Source organism: Lagenorhynchus albirostris, chromosome 3, assembly GCF_949774975.1.
Source record: "Lagenorhynchus albirostris chromosome 3, mLagAlb1.1, whole genome shotgun sequence".
In the NCBI taxonomy this organism is placed as follows: Eukaryota; Metazoa; Chordata; class Mammalia; order Artiodactyla; family Delphinidae; genus Lagenorhynchus; species Lagenorhynchus albirostris.
Window position 1 is genome coordinate 76,773,584 of NC_083097.1, and position 19,388 is coordinate 76,792,971.

The 19,388-nt window shown below is 35.2% G+C and overlaps 1 protein-coding gene across 1 annotated transcript in view; it reads right to left on the bottom strand.

The window, feature by feature from the left end:
* Positions 1 to 19,388, bottom strand: part of SKIC3 (SKI3 subunit of superkiller complex) — a 242,511-nt gene that overhangs the window by 47,114 nt on the left and 176,009 nt on the right. The window contains exons 12-26 of the mRNA XM_060143291.1: positions 13,298 to 13,438; positions 12,346 to 12,447; positions 11,360 to 11,499; positions 9,114 to 9,200; positions 8,920 to 9,023; positions 8,135 to 8,261; positions 7,322 to 7,501; positions 6,872 to 6,996; positions 5,689 to 5,942; positions 4,418 to 4,520; positions 2,055 to 2,231; positions 1,822 to 1,966; positions 1,580 to 1,658; positions 1,429 to 1,490; positions 1,259 to 1,315 (exon numbers count right to left, since the gene is read on the bottom strand). Coding sequence (XP_059999274.1) covers positions 1,259 to 1,315; positions 1,429 to 1,490; positions 1,580 to 1,658; positions 1,822 to 1,966; positions 2,055 to 2,231; positions 4,418 to 4,520; positions 5,689 to 5,942; positions 6,872 to 6,996; positions 7,322 to 7,501; positions 8,135 to 8,261; positions 8,920 to 9,023; positions 9,114 to 9,200; positions 11,360 to 11,499; positions 12,346 to 12,447; positions 13,298 to 13,438 — 1,883 coding nt within the window. The remainder of the gene's footprint in view (positions 1 to 1,258; positions 1,316 to 1,428; positions 1,491 to 1,579; positions 1,659 to 1,821; positions 1,967 to 2,054; positions 2,232 to 4,417; positions 4,521 to 5,688; positions 5,943 to 6,871; positions 6,997 to 7,321; positions 7,502 to 8,134; positions 8,262 to 8,919; positions 9,024 to 9,113; positions 9,201 to 11,359; positions 11,500 to 12,345; positions 12,448 to 13,297; positions 13,439 to 19,388) is intronic.

The window sequence follows — 19,388 nt, forward strand, 5'->3', positions numbered from 1 at the left end:
GTCTTAAATATAGTCCTGAAAGAGTCCCGGATTCAACAGATTTCTCTACAGGCTTAGGGATTCTGGTCCTCAATGAAAGGGCACTGTAGGTGTCTGCCTCATAGCCTGCAGAACTTTGAACCAATTACCCATCTATTTGCTAAGCCACAGGTCTGATGGAAATAATTAGAGAAGGCTGAATCTATTCCCCTCTCTTGGAGCTCAACTGGGAAGATAAAAACTACCAACAAGTGAGGTCTGAGACCTGCTACTGGGTGAAAGGAGTGGTCAACATAAATCTGAGCTAAACAGTTAGGAAACTTTCACGTTACCCCACTTGGACACTTTAAATCATATGCTTTTTTTTCTGCTACAAAGAATAACTTATTATATGCTGCTTTGTATTGTTTTCCCAATAATCTATCTATGTGTGGCAGGAAACAGTCTTTTTTTCTCTTAAGAAAGTAAGCTCATGGACAACAACTGCACCACACTACCATAAAACCACATTCGTAGCTTATTAACTAAGACTTATCTTTGTTTAAATTTTAAAAAAATATTTTCACATATTTTAAGATCCAAATTAATATTTTTCTTCATTCTATTTACAATCTTCTAAAGCAATCTCTGCAGTGACTTCATGTATCCCTGAGAATACCACTGAAGCTATATTAAAAGGATGATATTTAATATACCGGCTGAAACACAAAACAGTACAGATGTGCTATTATATATAGATTTGTGGAAACTTCTAAACATGACCTATAAACATGCTCCCCATTACTGTAGTTCCAATTCTCTATATACAACTCTTCACGTATGACAATTTACACCGTGGCATGTAAAGGGATTAATATCTGCTAAAGCCAAATCTAAATTACCAAGCAAAGGTTAAATTTAAGTTTCTAGAGAGTACTAATAAATGCCCTTACTTCCTCACCCCACCCCCAACACAGCCTACATGGGACTCCTCTTAACGTGTGAAAGATAAAAAGAAACACACCCAAATAATTCATAACAGAATTATTTTAATCTCCAAATGAAAAAATCAACATAATTATAAAACCAGAAATTTCTTGTGACATGAAAAGGGAAATCTTACACATTCATTATTCAATATAATAAAGTGAATGCTATCAATGATCTAGCATATTAGAGAGCATGCTGGATAGATAACAATGTGCAAAGTATTTCTCCACAACAAGTTAAGCTATTATGAAGAGGACATATATAGAAAATGTTCTTTATTTTAATAGGACAAAACAGACAATATATGTACCTCAATCTTTTCATTTGCAAGGTATAACACTCCCAAGTTGGTCCATGCAACAGCATTCTAAAAAACACACATATACAAAATTAGGTCCCTTGTCTACATAGCAGTCTCAGAAAATCATTAACACTAAATTTTGAAGTTATTTTGCATAGACAGAGACACGTAACACTCACAATTTGTTCTGATTGGATTGATTTGATGAAACAGTGCTGAGCAAGGGCATAATTTCTAATACCTGAAAAATACAGATTTCAATAAAACTGAACTTTACTGCCTGAAAACAGGCAATCTTCTAAAAATATTGAAGTGTTACTCAATTCTTACCACTGTAACATGAAACTACACCAAGAGCATTCCAGTATAAGTGATTATTACTGTCAAGTCTCACAGCCTTTTTCAGACACTGAAAAATAAAAGTAGATAAATTTTTCTCAGAATATCAGCATTTATATCAAGGTAAGTGTGGTTTTATGTGAAAACACTACAGAATTTACTTTATCAAAAGCATCTTTCAGAAAAGCCCTTAGTTTTTTTAAAAGTTTATGAAAAATTTCTCAAAACCATACATGCAAAGATTTCTCCAATAGCTCCTGAAGATCATTCGACTTGCTGCCTGTTTCTGCTAGATGTTGTGCTTGGCGATAATAATTAATTCCAAGATCACACCACGTGTTAGATGTAGACATCAGTTTTAATGCACGGCCATAACACCTATAGAAATATAAAAGTGAATGTTATATTATGTTATGATGTTCTAATTCGATTTGAATGTCATCCACTGGCAATCATTGAAAATTACCTTCCTCCAAGATGGAGGAGCTCATATTTCTTTAATACTTGTTTTCCTTCTTTCTGACCTAGGAGGACTCCTAAGACACTAACATTCACTTTAGATAGTGAGACAGCATACAGACTGGTACAAGCATCCCCAACTAGCTTCCAAAGGCAAGACACATCAGCTCGATGCTGCAGAGCCCTAAAAAAAAGAAACGGTGTGATTCTTACAAATTATTTCCAAAACGTATGGCGTTTATCTCCCTCACTACTACATACAATTAAAACAGAAAAAGTATACATACAATTTTGATCTAGTTCCTTAGCTAAATGCAGCAAATGCTTTACTGAATTCCTTCTAGCCATCTTATATCTTATCACCTCCTTATTATGAAGAAAGGAAGAGGGGAAGGAGAAGAAATTGACTGTTTTAAGTGACAGAAACTTTGCAAACATTTCTTTGGTACTCTTTATCATTTTTCTTAGAAGCAGCAGAAATCACATAAATAAATCAATGAATTTTCCAGGACCAATTTATCTTTAATGCTGAATTTTTTAAATTATGCTTTTTGTGTTTGTCTATTTAAACAAAAAGCAAAGCAGTAAAGTTGGTAACTGTCTCATAGTTGATTATTGTAAACTTAGGTTTTGCTTGAAGATCTTCCTTTACATATTAAAAAAAAAGGACTAGTAAATATAAAATATATTTGGTAGTCCAAATGCTTTTTACTCTGAGATCAAGAATACCAAAAATCTAAATATGAGAATGTGAAAAACCGTATTTATTGAAGCAAGAAAGACTCAGTGGACAAGCTCAAAAAGTAAATAAAAATATTAACTATGGTGATAAAGGGCACTTCTTTTTAGAATGAGAAAATCTCAGTTATTCATTTCTCTTCACTTTTCTCTTCTCAAAATCTTACAAATAAAACACAGCAATTTCTCAATTAAGCCAAGTCTCAATAATCAGCTATCACAAACAGCTATGTTGCTGGCAGATGGGCAAGCAGATGGAACATTTTTCATAGCCTTTTCTACTCATGGAGTCCAGCCAAAAATCATTTTTCAATGTCTTCCTGAGAAACAAGATTAATTACTGCAGTCATCACTGAAAGCCCACTGTGAGGATCAGGAGGAAGGACACTATTTGTAGCTCTTTTGCCTAAATATCTTAGTGTAATTTCTAAACTTGACAGCAGGAAAGAAGAAAGCAGAGAGGAAAACAGAAAAGAAAACACTGGCAATTTTAGCAACCTAAACTCTTATCTCCTTTTAAGTTCAATAAAAAATAAAATATCTGTAAAGTGAAATAACTTCTATCACCCTTACACTAGAACTGTGGTAGTGTGAACTTTAAGTCTAGAAGTAAAGTAAATATAAATGTGGGAATATCACTTTAAAAGTTTTGTATACCTCCTCATAATTAGTTGTGAGTGTTATCCAGAACAAAATTTCCCAGACTCAGAAAGGCAGTATTTGTAGCTGAAGTATCATCACTCAAAGGTTCACATTTACCCTTAAATACTAGTTCAAACAAATTACACCCCTCTTCACAATACCCTCCTTTGGAAAGAGCTATATGTATTACATAAGACTTGAAAAGTAGCAATAAAAATCAGTGGGAGAAAAGAATGAAGTTTTCATTTCAGATTTGGTTCATGCTCAAAGCAAAGGAATTCTAGAGCAAGCAAATCAACACGACACACAGGAGAGGGCAAGTAGGGAAAGAAAGGAAGTGAAGCACAAGAAAGATGTTTAAGAGCAAAAAAATTTAATTCTATGTCTAACTTGAGTACTTTTTAGTCATCTATCACAAATAACACTTCTACCTAACTAATGAATTTAGTTCTATAAAATCACCAGATTTACTGAAATCTTTCTGATTTATTTCTTGTTATTTGACATCACTTCTTTTCCTACACAGATTCTCTCCAGGAGCAATCAGATTGCTCATCTCCCTTCACCTTCAGCCCTACTAATTAGTCTAAAATGGGCCCTGATCACTGAATGTAAAGCCTATTGTGCACCTGAAGCCCCATTTTCCAATCAGTTCCAATTAGAGATACTTGCATCTCTAGGTCTCCTGAAAGAGAACAATAACACGTGGTACCCAAGCTGCTGCTCCACTAGCTGACTGCTTCTTCCTTCCCATCCTTCTCTATGCTTCCAGCATGTCAGCTGCTAAAAGCAAGAAATTGTATCTGTTCCCCAGTGCAAAATTAATACAATATGTATGTTACAGAATTAACTGACTAGTCTGTTACTCTTTTATGTTTGAGATTCTGAATAATGATTGCTATAGCTAACAGGATAAACAAAGCATGATTTCCTAAAATTGGCTTTATTATATAATACTAAGAAAATAGACTCATAAATAATGATACTAACCGAGTAAAATATTCCAGTGCTTTCTCTATGTGGTCTACAGCTTTTCCATCAAGATAATCAACTAGAGCTGCTTTTGCCATCATGAGATGGCACTCACCCAAACCTAAAATCAGGTAAGTTTGTAGTTGTTAAAATATGTAAAAGAAACACTGAGAATGAACATCAAATAAATTCATTGGTGTTATATTACAGCCACTTTCCAGAAAACAAAACTTAATGGTATTTTATAAAAGTTATCTTAAGCATGGTCTTGATGCATTTATTAAAGAATTCAAATGGCAAGGTTCTGCTGGAGTAAACATGTACTAAAAGATAAAAACTATCTATGGAACCTAAGAATTTCCTTGATTTTGGGCAAATTACTTACCTCTTAAAATCTTAGCTTTGAAAATGGGGATATTACCTAATAATATCTAATATGATGCTACTTGCTATCATATTACTATTTATTAGGTTGCTGTGAAACAAGATTTGACCTCTTTATATTCAAAACTATGTAGCTAACTATACTATCAAAATTAAATAGCAATTTCCTAAAGTGGCCAGTAAACATGTAATAAATGTGAGTTCTCCTTCTGTTAAGGAGTTTTATAAAAAAAATTTTTAAAAAGGGTTTCAAGGCCTAAGTTACATGTCACTTAAAACATAACACTATTTCTGAATTAAACCCCCCACTGTTTCTTTAAAAAGGAAAGAGAGAAGCAAATATAATGAGCTCCAGGTTTTTTTAATGGTTAGAAGTAATCATTAAAAAATTAATTAAATATGGATGGTGGTGTTTTACTTTAAATTACCAAAAATAATTTGTTAAGAAGGAACAGGTATCTATAAAGGAACTAAAATTAATTTAGATAATTACAAAACAATGCAAGTTGCCTCTAAAGTTCAAAAAGTTTAAAAATGAGATTCTATAATTTACAAAGTAACTAAAAGGTATTACGATATTCTGAGAATATAGTGAATTAATTATCAAAATATAAGAGCAGGGAAATTCTTGTTTTAGAGATCCGTTTTTAGATCCCACAGCTATCATACTACTTATCTAAAAGCTAAATCTCTATCATATTACTATTTATTAACTGTTATGAAACAAAATTTCATCTTTCTATATTCAAATCTATGTAAAAAGCTATACTATAAACAGTTCATACCAGACACTTGCTGTTGACTAAAGAAGTCGTTTTCAAGTTACTCGATACATTTAGAAATTTATTCAAGGATTTTATACTTCAGTATCACAAAAGACAAAGGAGCTATTAAAGAGAAATTACCTTTCAAAGCAGGCACATAATCTTCTTTCTTTTTAATGATCAGCTGGTATTGAGCTACCGCCTCTTTATATTTGCCTAGGATTTGCTGTATTGCTGCAACCTTAAACACACTGTATGTGGATTCGGGGTTCAGCTCACTGGCTTTTGTGAAGGATTTCAAGGCTGTTGTATAGCCACCTCTGCTTAAATATGCCTCTCCTAATGACTCCCAACAATTGAAGTCCTTTGGGTCTGCCCTCAATGCTGCCTGTAAACTAAAATTTCAAGAAAGAGTAAGAGAACTAAAAGTAATAGAACTACTTCCATATCTGAAAGAAAAATACAAAGTAATTTAACTGAATCACACATATCCATGGTTCCTCCTATGGATAAAAGTGAAATAACGTATTTATTTAAAGCAAGTATACCTGTTCCTTTTATGACATGGGTTTTTTCATACTAAGAAATTTTATTGTAATTTTAGAATGAATAAAAACAAAATAAATTTTTGAAGAAATGCTCACCAAAATTTCTTTCCCTGGACTATGTAGGAGAACTCCAGTTTCCTATCCTACCAGAATAGGTATATATCTCAATATGCCTCATCACAGTCTATAAGCCCCCACCAAGCCTCCTACCAAAACAAAAATATGAGAGTTGAAAAATAGGAACAACAGGCATGCTTTAAATTTCTGATCAGATTCCAAAGCCATGAAAAAATTTTAAATGCCTGTATTCTAGGTATTAACATAAATCAGAACAACTTTGACTCAAACATATTTTCTTTACATGGTTCAAACCAAACTATTAAAAATGAGCTGCTCCATATGCCCTTCAAGCTGCCAGTGTCTCCCCTTCCCCAAAACAATGCTTGTCAGTGGGAGAACAACAAAGATATTAACCTTGGTTTTTTATCATTCCTTAAATTTCTATTGAGAACCTGCTATATACATGATACTATTAAGACTTCACTTCCCTGGACGGCTCTCTCCTTAACACAAGGACATCAGTTAATGCAATTTTGTAATTCCAGTGCCGTGCAGATAGTAAGAACCAATGAACCATAAATAAATTTTGCTATTTCTTCCCTTGAAATACAACCTGGTATGAGGCAACTTATAAGTTCATTTTGGATATAAATGGAGTTTAATTTAAGGAACCATTAGGTTGTCTATCAGATGTTAAATATAGAAAGGTGCCTTACTCAGCCACTGCTTGAGAATGTTGACCAGCTTTTAAATAGTATAGTCCTCGCCTAAGCCAGGCCCATTTTGCCGCTCCAGCACTTGCCTTTTGAGTGACTGTTGTTAGGATAGCTAAGGCAGTTTCCTAATAAGAAGAAAAGACTAGTATTAGAGATATTAAATATTATAAAAATACTGAACACTTATGTAAAGTAAACAGATATATTTTCATTTACCACTTTTGATTTTTTAAACTTACACTGGTATATACTGAACCACACTTTCAACATTAAGTAATTTAATATCTGCCAATAAAAAGAAAATTTACTCTATAAGCAGTGGCAGAAATATTTCTATAGCATCTACAAATAAAAATTAAAAAATAACTTTCAAGTACACATATAAAAATATTTCTATTTCTATACTCAGGATTAAAAAAAAGACAAAAGTGTTTAAATTATTAGACATACCATCTCTTCAAGCTCTACACTTAAGTCAACTGCTGCAGCTCCAGATTCAGCATCAGTGTCATCTAATTCAAAAGCTTTCCTGTAACATCCACGGGCTCTGTTTCTATCTCCTACTACATCCCTGTAATAATGACCTAAATAGCAGAAAACTTTGCCCATGTATGTATCCAGTTTGGCAGCCTGAAAAATAAAAATTGATAATAACAGAATATTAAAGTTTGTTTGGATGGGTCCCTTTAAAAACACAAAAGATAAATACACAGATTTAAAAAAATAAATAAATATACAAAAATATGCCAAAACATCCTTTAACGTAAGATTTAAAGCAGACATGAAAACTGGCCATCACCGGTTACAGAAAACAAACAAATATAAAAATACTATTTCTCTGCTAAAAGAAATGCGAAATTAGAGTTATTATTTCATCAATCTGTTTCTAAGAGTCAAGATAGGAATGTAAAACTTCTAGCTGTTACACATCTAAAATATAAGAAGTTAAACACGTAGAAGTATATAAGACTCACATGGCAATAAAAGTACAGTGGAAATTACCTAAAAACAGTATTGTTTTCCAAAGGTACTGATGTCTCATTTTCTATAACACGTGTTTCTTAAATTAGTAACTTTTACATATTTATGATTTAATTTTCTCCTTGAAAACCCATACAACATTCTCACAAAACCTTATGTGTGAGAGATGAAACACAAAAAAAAAATCAGTAAAGGGTAATTTTAAGTACCTAACTTATGTGATTATTAGATTTGATTTCATAATGAATCCATTTCAACTAAGAACTAAATAGCATATGTTACCTTTAGAAAATGGGTAAGAGCCTTTGTTTTATCTTTTCTTGTTTCTTCACCCATAGACCAATATGTTAACCCAAGTTGGTAATGATATTCAGCAACTTCAGCATCTTTCTCAAGAGCTAGCTGAAAACTAAGTCACAAAAGGGAAGAAAGGAATATTCAGATAGATAGATAGATTAAAAAAAAAAATAGGAGACACCTAGTTGGAACAATCAAAGTTTGACTTATTCAAGGATGGTAAATTAGAAGCAAGTCATTACTTTAGGATATAGATCATGAGAAAAAAAAATGATTAGAAGAGGAAACCAAACTTAAAACCAAACATTATATGTGCTTACTGAACATTATGATCAGCTAATGAGATTTCAAACCCATCATGAAATTTTCTATAGTTATGCCAAATACATTTCTTATAGTTATGCCAAATACATTTCTTAAAAATACTAAGGCTTGGGGCTCCCCTGATGGCGCAGTGGTTGAAAGTCCGCCTGCCGATGCAGGGGACACGGGTTCGTGCCCCGGTGTGGGAGGATCCCACATGCTGCGGAGCGGCTGGGCCCGTGGGCCATGGCCGCTGAGCCTGCGCATCCGGAGCCTGTACTCCGCGACGGGAGAGGCCACAACAGTGAGAGGCCCGCGTACCGCAAAAAAAAAAAAAAAAACTTAGGCTTACAAAGATCAAATTTATGCAAAACTAGATCTTTATCAAACCCATTCATTTTGAATTTTTCAAGATATATTAAATTAAGATAGGACTAGGTTTATGAGCAATCTAAATACATCCTTACCATTTTTCTGCTTGTAGATATTCCTTTTTGGTAAAATGAATCAAAGCCTCCAGGGCATGAGCTTCAGCTAGGTCAGGGTAAGAAGAGAGAAGGTCTTCCATAATCTATAAAGTATATATCTATCAATTCCATATCCAGATAAAAATAACTTTTAACTTAAAAAAAAAACCCTCAGTTTAAATGAAAACACCAACCTTTGAAGCTTCATCTAATGAGCCTTTGTTCAGATAGGCCAAGCCTTTGAGAACCAAAAGTCCTGGGATATTATTTGCATCAGAAACCTAGAAAATAATTGTAAAGAATTGCTATAAATCTCCTACAACACAATGCAGCAATGTTTTGCTTTAACTAAAGAATGACCATGGTATAAAGACTTAGAGGTCTTGATTTCTATCACTATTAACACTTTCATTCTTTGCAATCTTATTAAAGAAAATTTCAAATACATTAAAAAATTAGAGAACAGCATAATGAACCCACATGTACTTATCATCTAGTTTCAAAATTATTAGCTCAAAGCCAATCTTTTCTCATCTATACCTCCACCCATTTCACCACACTCCTGCTTAGATTACCCCAGAAATTATAGCTTTTCATCTGATAGTTTAGTATCTGTATCTAAAAAATACGTTTATTTTTAATAACATAATCATACTACCATTATAAACACATAAACAAAACCAACAATACATCCTTAACATCATCAAATAATTAACCAGTGTTCAAATTTATCAGTTGTCTCATAAAATATTTAAAGAATTTGTTTTAATCAAAATCCAAATAAGGTACATACATTTCAACTGGCTGATATGTCTCTTAAGTCTCTCTTAATCTATAGGGTTCCCTTCCATCCCTTTTTTTCTCCCTTAAAATTTAACTGTTGAAAAATATGGGCCACTTTCACAGTTTCTCAGAGTCTGGCTCTTGATGATTGTATTGTCATGGTATTGACATGTTCCCTGGTCCCCTGTATCTTCTATAAATTAGTAGGTCTAGACCTTTGATCTGATTCAGGGTTGATGTTCTGGCAAGAATACCTCATGTGTACTTGCACCTGGTTATGTCTAGTTGTCTTTTTTTCTTGTGAAGTTAAGCAGCCATTGATCCTCAATGCCTAGATCTATTAATTCATTATGGACTGCAAAATGGTGATTTCCTAATTCTATCATTCCTTCTTTCCTTATTCGATGGCATACTTCAACAAAGAGAAATTTCCCCTCCTCTATCTATTTGATCATTCTGAGGAACAGTTCATAAAGGAAACATAGGATAAATACCTCGATTTTTTCCAATTGGTTCCTTAGCATCCTTCAAAGATTCACTTTACTGAGGATGATTTGTTGATTTTTTTTGGTATCATCATTAACACATGGATTTAAACTTAAATGATGTGCTTTAATCTACTGCAGTTACTACTGCTCAAACCATCCCCTCTTTAGCCAGTAAAAATCAATTCATGCTAGTTCCTGAGCACTTCTGACATAATTCTAATAGCCTTTTATGGTTTCATTGGTTTCTAGCATTATAAGGTGTCCTGGGCTCATCTTGTACATTTTCTGTCTCAGACTTGGATTCTACCAGTTCTTCAAGGCACTTTTCATTTGGTTTTTGTTTTTTGTAAAAAAAAAAAAAAAAAGAAAAAAGAAAAAGAGTATGGAAAGACCTCTCCAAAGCATTCACCCAAAACACACTATTGGTGGAAGGCAAGTATTGAGAGAAAACAAGAAAATAAGATATCTGTTCTTGAAGGATCCTGACAACTGTTCTAATTTTAAAGAAAAACTATGAAATGCAAAGCCTTTTGAAACATAAAAAACAATGATTTTTTATAAAAATTCAGAACTCTGCAATATGCTGAGTGATATAATTTTAATTTTATACCAAAAATAGCCTTTATCTGAAAAATATCTTTATATTGTTAAAGGCGCCATGTTGTTATAATTCATAATTTACTAGTTTTTGCTAGGGAATTTCAAACTGCTTGAATCAAAAACAGTAAGAAATCAGTTTCCTTCTTAAATATCAATTTTTCTCAGAGTGTTTTTTAAGTTGAATAAAACAAGCAACATTCTCTACCATGAAGCTACAAGTGTCCTTAATAATTCTTGTCAATAATCTGTGAAATATTTTCTGGAGAGAAAACTTTAGAATACCAAATTAATAATAATCAAGTATTGATAACCCAAGAGGGCAAAAAGAGAAAAGGAGAATAAGAGCAAGAACTAAAGAAAGAAATTGCATTATATGAAGAACATTGTAAGTACTTAAGCAAGAGGCAAACAAATAACTTTAGGAGTTTCCAAAAAGTGCAGAGGTGGTGAATTCAAACCTCTAACACAAAATTTTTGTAAGTAAATATTTGTGGTAAGCAGAGAGTGGTTGATGCCTGGTTGACCGAAAACTAAATAAGGTGAAGGGAAAAATGCAATGATGAGACTACCTGATCAAGAGTACGAATTGCTTCCTCTGAAGATTCATAATCTGAGAGTTTAATCAAAGCCTCTGCTTTCAAATGAAGACAAAGATTCTTCTGATGAAGATTGCCACCAGACACACCAAGATTATCTATGTTCTTCAGAGCTGACAAAATTAAGGACATCTGAATGAAGACAATCATATCACTTCACTTTTTTTTTTTCTTTTTAAGGGTAACATATAACAAATTGTAGATATAGTAAGAATAAACTGTCAAAACAATATACATGAAGAATAATTCAAAGCTAAATATAAATTCTTCCCTGAACTCTTTATGAAAATATCTGAATTTGAAACAGAATAGATCTAAATTTAAAACCTCCATCTTTACGTAACATATAATAAAACTGAACATCCTGAAACACAACAATGGCTGTCTATATCTGCTACATAATAGAGGTTAACCCTTATCCAAAGCATCTGTCACAAAAATAGCACATTAAGGATAATGGAAGGGAAAAGAAGCTGAATTAGGATGAACCAAGGTAAACTGTTTCCCAACTGCAGAGGCAAGGTCACCAGCCAGGCCAAGAGCAGTGCATCATTTCTCTGATTTCTTACCCCACACCTGACCTACGTGAGCACATGCAGATAGGCTCTAAGATACCTCTCCTTGTCCATTACCTACATCGAAGGAATCAAGAATCTACATTAGAGTGAAGGTCGCAGGTCACACAAGAAGCTTCCCTGTTACAAAGACAGAGCATCACCACACAAGCTTAAACTGACTTTGTCAAAACTCCAAGTGTAGGAAACCTTTGATAAATACTCGTTGTTGGTTTAAAAATATAGTAGTAGACATGCACACAGACTTGGTGTGGTTTTTTTTTTAACCTCCTCAATGAAATTTAAATTAGTTGGTAACTTAAAATACAAAATAAAGCACCATTATCATTCTCCTTTAAGATGAAAAGAAACAGCGTTGGCCACCCTGGAAGATGTCAAGAATACCTTGATTGCATGAAAGAACAGCTTCCTTAGGTTTATGCATTCTGACTTGGGCTTCTGCCAGATGATACCATCCAGCTGTGCAGAGAGGGCTTTCCTTTAACCCTAAAAGGATAAGAGTAATCACAAAATCCAAGGTTTCCATTACGACTGAGATGAATGGCACCACAATCCACTCCCCAGATCAGACTCCTCCCCGCTCCCTTGTAGTCCATATCTAATCAGTCACAAAGTCACATTGATTCCACGGCCCACCACTTCAGTTCAGACCTCCATTATCTATCCCAGATCAATGCAAGTGCCTGCCATCTACGCCAATTCATTCTCTATACTGTGGCCAGAATATTTCTAAAAATACAAATGGGATTATGAAATTCCCCTACTTAAGACTTTCCGCTGGTTCCCAGCTGCCCTTTGGATAACATGCAAACCTCTTAACAAGGTTTGCAAGGCCCCTTTCCAGCCTCAATTCTTGTCCCCTCCTGCTCCCATACTTTATTTTCAAATCTTGCTGAACGATCAGGAGTTTCCTGAACACTAGCTTTTCTCTCACCTCAGGCTATTTCAACTCTTGGCCTAAAATGCTCCTCCCGCTGCCAGGCTTGTATTTGTCATTCAGACCTCAATATGAAAGAGAGTTCATCCAGAACTATCATACCTGATAAGACTAAATTAAAGCCTCCTAAGCATGGAGATAGCATCCTTATTTTACATGGAGATAGTATCCTTATTTTACAAACGAAAACACTGAGACACAAAGAGTTTAATTAACTTTCGTAAGGTCTTGAAATTAGTGAGTGTCAGAGTTGGAATTCAAACTTAAGCAGACTCCAGAGTATGTAAGTACATTTTTTTGCTTCTATCCTAAATATATATATTCCTTAAAGAAAGGCCCAAAGATAAACGCCTGCTAACAACTATACCTCATGTTATACATTGCACACTGAACACTCACCTTCTGTTAAGTTCCTAACAGCACCTTCGTACTTTTTGTCTTGTAATGCTTTAATGCCTAAACCAATGAGACCTGGACCACTTTTTGAATCCATTTCCACTAATCTACAACAATACTGTTCTCCCTCATCAGTAAGGCTTCCTGGAATTAAAAGAAAAAGTTATTAGCATACATATAACAATATGTGCCAACACCTGTACACTTAAATCCCAAGAGCTGTCTTATGCATACACTTCCATATCTTGATTCCAGGAATTTGAAACTTAAATAGACCAACAAATGTAGAAAATATTAACATTAATATTAAAGAAAATGATGTGCCTTCTTCTTCTTAAATACCAGAAGTAGAAACCACTTTACACACAGCAGTATGGGTAAACCGAACTTGCTGTCATACTCAAGGGTTTCAAGCAAGAAACCTACTGCTACTTGCCACAAGGCTAAGACTCAGCCCGCTGCGTGCCACCGGGTCTCCCTTTGCTATTCAGCAATAAGAACTTTGGTTGTTAGATGAAGGAATCCCTGTCAAAGGACAGTATCTTGGCCAACCTCTCTCCCTGGACAACTACGTGCTGCTAGAGATGCGGCAGCCAAGATGCCAGATGCAGTGGACTCTTCCAGCAGCCCAGAATCAAAAGACAGCCTACTCAGCAGGATACTGAACAAAGACTTAGTCACATTCTTCTTAAGTTTACATTCAAAACTTTCCTCTCCTATATAAGTTAACAGTTAGGCTTATGTAGTAATCATCCAATGCCTACATTTTGAGTTTATTTTGGTAAAAAAAATTAGTTTAGAAAACACTGTAGGTTCTGTGATATTGTATTTCCATTTTCTCCAACCTCAATCATTCTCAGAATTCCTGTTCCCAGAAAAGCACAAAAACAGGTGGAAAATACGATTTCTGTTTTGAGAATAAACTGGGACTACCATTCACCACTTTAATAAGTTGTTTAATCACATACGGAAATTCTTAAAAAGTAATTGAGACAGTAATTTACAACTTGAAGCAGTAAATAAGGGGAACAAATAAAAATAATTTATCTGAAAAAGAGACCTGATGCTTTAATATCTCTATAAAACAGCCCCAAACCACATATGGAACCACTGTTTCAGTAACAGATGTCAAAGGTGAATTCTTTGCATGATACCATTTAGCTTATATATTTCAAAATATTTAAAACCAGATATACAACAATGTATATAATCCCTAAGTAATATTTTATATATTAATTTAGAAGTCCAAGTTAGCACCAAAAATTCAAAGAATTCATAAAGGCTAAAGAATTAAAACTTCAATACTGTTTGGTGAAATATGAGAATAAACTGCAAGAAATACTATCTTGGTTAATAAGCCAGTAAAAAAGACACAAGCCTGCTTCTAGACAAGAATTTCCCTTCCATCAATATGTTCTCACTATCGCTTCCATATATATGAATTCCAAGAATAGACATGCCTAGTTCCATACACCCTATTATCCTCCAAAAGCAAACCACTGGGGCTTCCCCCACCCCTTTTATATCCAGCGGTATTGTCTAAACTAGATATCAAAATAACCTCGAGGACTTGTTAAAACAAAAAATGCTGAACCCTACTCTCAAAGTTTCTGATTCAGTAGGTCTGATATTAGACCTGAGAATTTGCATTTCTAACAAGTTGTCAGGTGATACTGATGCTACTGGTCCAGAGATCATACTTTAAGAATCACCAGTCTACAGTATTTACCAATACCATATACCAACTGTATTACTAGCTTTATAGCATATATACCCTACCTTTGTTGCCTCTGTAGCTAAACAGTAATTTCTGAAGGGTAGGGACTAGTATAGTATCTTGTACATGTAGCCATTCATTAAATATTGTAATGATCCTTTAAAAATACCGTTATGAATTGATGTCCCAAAAGGCTTAGTCTATTAATAGGTAAAGGCTGAGAATTACTATGGAAAATTAAAAACATTCACCATTCTAAAAAAGAAAATAAAATGGCTACTAAAATTTTACCTTCGATTTCTATCCAACTGAGTCAAAACTCTCTCTTACTCCACAGAAACACAATTCATGATAGTCTATCTTGGCTATAAAAACTGCCCTTATTACAGAAAACACACCTGGGATGAAAAGAAGAAAAGCCAATCATGCATCTTTTCTAAAAAATCATCCATATTTAGGGTAACTAAAAACTGCACACAGGTGAGCAAAGTGTGAATAGGCAGATGAAAATAGTTTCCAAAAGGTCTAGGATTAACACAAAAATCTTTTAAACAAGGTATATTTTCCTAACATATTCCCCTTTGCTAACATCTGGGAGCACAATTATAAAAGCAAAAAGAGATTCGGGGAGACTATATTCACGTCTAGCCCTGGATAACATACTCTCTACATAAGACCAAGTGGCACTTAGAGGGTTTCTCTACAGTGTTCACAAAAACCATCAACAGTAATAACAACACTAGTGATCCTGTGTAAAGAGACAGGAATATTCTAGCTTCAACTCTCAATCCACTTCTCCATACTAATTCTTGTTGAAAATACTACCTAAATAAATGTGGAGGATAAAACCAGAAAGGAAATAGACTTCATTGTTTTTGAATAGAAAATTGTTTATTTAACTTATCTGCTCTTTTTAACATTTAAAAGAGTCTAAGATTCCAGATTTAGTGACTTTAGAACAGTTTGTCAATATTATTTTTATTTGTCAATAAGGCAAGGTAGACTTGGAGCTGATAAACGATGTTCTGAAAAGGTTCAGAGTAGATGCTCAGTAATACCTATAAGAATTCTGTTTCCTAAAGTTTATCACAAAAAAAGGCAAGAGGTTTTTTTAAATTATTTCTGACATCCCAAAGAAATCCAACAGTGCTGTAGAATTTTTCTTTTAAATTAACCTAGCTTGGAGGGAGAAAAACAACATGTACTCATTTTTTTATTTCCACCTGGATTTTCTAGTATTTCTGGAACAGAAAATCTTAAACTCTTTTCTGTTTGGATTTGAAGAAACAAGCTTTCTTATCCTCCTGCAATTCAGCAATAAAGCAAAACAAAATAAATCAAAAAGGTCATTTAGCATGAAATAACATTTCATCAGATGACAACTGTGAAAGCTATTCACTACTTGTTATGTGAAGCTTTATAAACTGAGTCATTTTGCAAATGAGTCTTCAAGCCTCAACATGCAAAGGAGGACAAAAGAGAATGAAATATATTTGTCCCCAGTGGAAAAGAACCCAGTGATTAACTGCTGTGAGGCAGCAAATTCTGCAGGCACTAAAGTACTCTGGGGGAGGATAGATCAGCCTTTAAGAGACCTCACAGATTTTCAGAAGTTCTTAATACATAGAAAGTTTGGCTTAAAGGAGCAATGAAAAGAAGGAAAAAAAGAAATCATTAAGCACAGCTTCCTACTCTCCTACATTAACTATTAAACTTCCACCCCAAAATAATGCTTCACCTCAGAATGTACCTAAGCCTGAACTGCCCCATTCCACAAATCCTTACAACCAACATTTCAGCAGGGAAAGAAGTCTTCCTTGGAGTACCATACATGTAAATATCCACCTACCCACTCCCCTTTGCCAGGACATTTGTAATTCTGCAAAATACCCATCCCCAAACCCTCTTTGAGAATGGTTTTTTTTTTTTCCACAAAAATCAACACTCTCTCTAATCAATCCGAAAATCCCTTTGCTATCTCTTTACTAAAACATTTTGTCAAGTACTGAATTTATGGGCAAAACTCTGCAGACTATTTGTTGAGCTTATTGCTTCTATAATTTTGTAGGCTTTTTGATATACTAGGGCATATTTACTCAACAAATCTACATTATAGGCTTATATGTGCCTATTAAGAAAACATTTGATCAGTCCTCAAAAAGAAACATCAGTGTATCTTCTTGTGCCAATTAGCATGTAAGCACGTCAAGAATGAGGGAATGGCACAAACCATGAATAGCTGAACAGGAACAGAGAGAAAAGGGTGAACAGCCATGAATTTCGCAATAGCAGAAAAAGGGGTGGAGGGATGAGTACCAGAGGCCACACAATAAAGAAAATCAGTCCACTTATCTTGGGAACACACTGGGTTTCATGCTAAAAGTTGAAGAAACTGGGTGACTTAGAACTATGCTTCCTATTAGAGGAAAACAAACAAACAAAAAAACACACACAAAAAAAATCATAGAAGTCTTCCCTGGTGACGCAGTGGTTAAGAACCCGCCTGCCAATGCAGGGGACACGGGTTCGAGCCCTGGTCTGGGAAGATCCCACACGCCGCGGAGCAACTAAGGCCGTGCACCACAACTACTGAGACTGTGCTCTAGAGCCTGCGAGCCACAACTACTGAAGCCCGCGCACCTAGAGCCCGTGCTCTGCAACAAGAGAAGCCACCGCAATGAGAAGCCCGCGCACCACAACAAAGAGTAGCCCTCGCTCGCTGCAACTAGAGAAAGCCCGCGCACAGCAACGAAGACCCAACACAGCCAAAAATAAATTAATTAATTAAAAAAAAATCATAAGCATGCTTCCTGTACTGAAAGTCTCTTAACATGCCTCTTCCTCCTTGACCTCAAGGCAACGTCCATAACATTAACTAGCACTTTCTTCTTGAAACTCTCCTGCCAGAAGAGTTACTGCAATTCTCTTTCTCCTCTAAAAGCCTACTATCCCACTCTCACACTTCCTCCTCTTCTCCCTTAAATGAAGTCAGTCCGTCCCTGGATTGCTTCTTTTTATACCTGCTAACCATTTCTTCCTACTCTTTTCCCATTGCTGTATTCTAAGTTCCAATTCAATCACTTTGATTAAAAAAGACAGCCCTGGGCTTCCCTGGTGGCGTGGTGGTTGAGAGTCCGCCTGCCGATGCAGGGGACACAGGTTCCTGCACTGGTCTGGGAAGATCCCCACATGCCGCAGAGCGGCTGGGCCCATGAGCCATGGTCACTGAGCCTGCACGTCTGGAGCCTGTGCTCCGCAACGGGATAGGCCACAACAGTGAGAGGCCCGCGTACTGCAAAAAAAGAAAAAAAAAAAAAAAAAAAAGACAGGCCTCCTAATCATAAAATTAGTTGCTCAATCTCTCAAGACAGACCTCCTTTCTGAAATGCTCTTTCCTTGCCTTCCGTGTTGCTTTGCATCGGCTCCCTCACCTTCCTCTCTGACCCTCTTCGCTTCTCTGTCCTCCATCCCCTCTTCCCCCTCTTCCTCCCTTTCCCTTCAAGGCAGCCAACACTGCCCAAGGTACAGTTTTCACCTTTCCGCCCTTCAGGCATCCTCTGAAGTCATCCACTCCATTCACTTTCATGTACACGCAAACGGCTTCTAAACCTTGTTGATCTCTCACGGGCAAACCCTGATGAACATTTCCCTCTGAATGCCCATTAACAGCTCCTCTCAACAACTTACCTTTCGTACAAACCATCATTCCATATTAGTGCAACTTTTCAGGAGAGTTGAAAGTTAAAATTGATTTCTCCCTCCCTTCACCTCTAAGAAATCTCTTCCATTTTTGCATTCACCTGTTACTTTCAATTGCTGCTATCATATTCCCAGTTCATTCATTCCTATAGTTCATTCATTCCTAGCATCACTTATTCTACCCAATCTAGTCTATCTTCTGTACAATCTATCCTGCACACCATATTAGTTTAAGATTTTATACTTCATAAATCTACTCACTACAACACTTTTAATGTTTTCTTTTCTCATGTTAGTGAAAACTGCTCTTGCACGTGTATCTTTGACTCAGTTAAAGTAAGGAAAAGGGGGTCTGCTTACTTCTCACCATAAAAAAATCCAAAACTGAAGAGTTCTGGACTTTAATTCAGACACCAGGGGGGAAAAAAGTACAAGTTGGACTTACAAGGGAAAGTTAGAGTGGGGAGAGCCAAGATAAGTGCAATGAGACTTTTGTAACAGGAATTTTCCCTCATTTATCTCAAGCAGTAGTTTTCAACCATTTTTCAATTATGAAACATGCGGTGGTCATTAACATACAAAGCATTCCCATGTCTATACTCATTTAGCAACAAAGTGAAAAAACTTAAATGGATTAGGAAAGCTCTGCAATAATTTACAATCACTACCACACTGGTG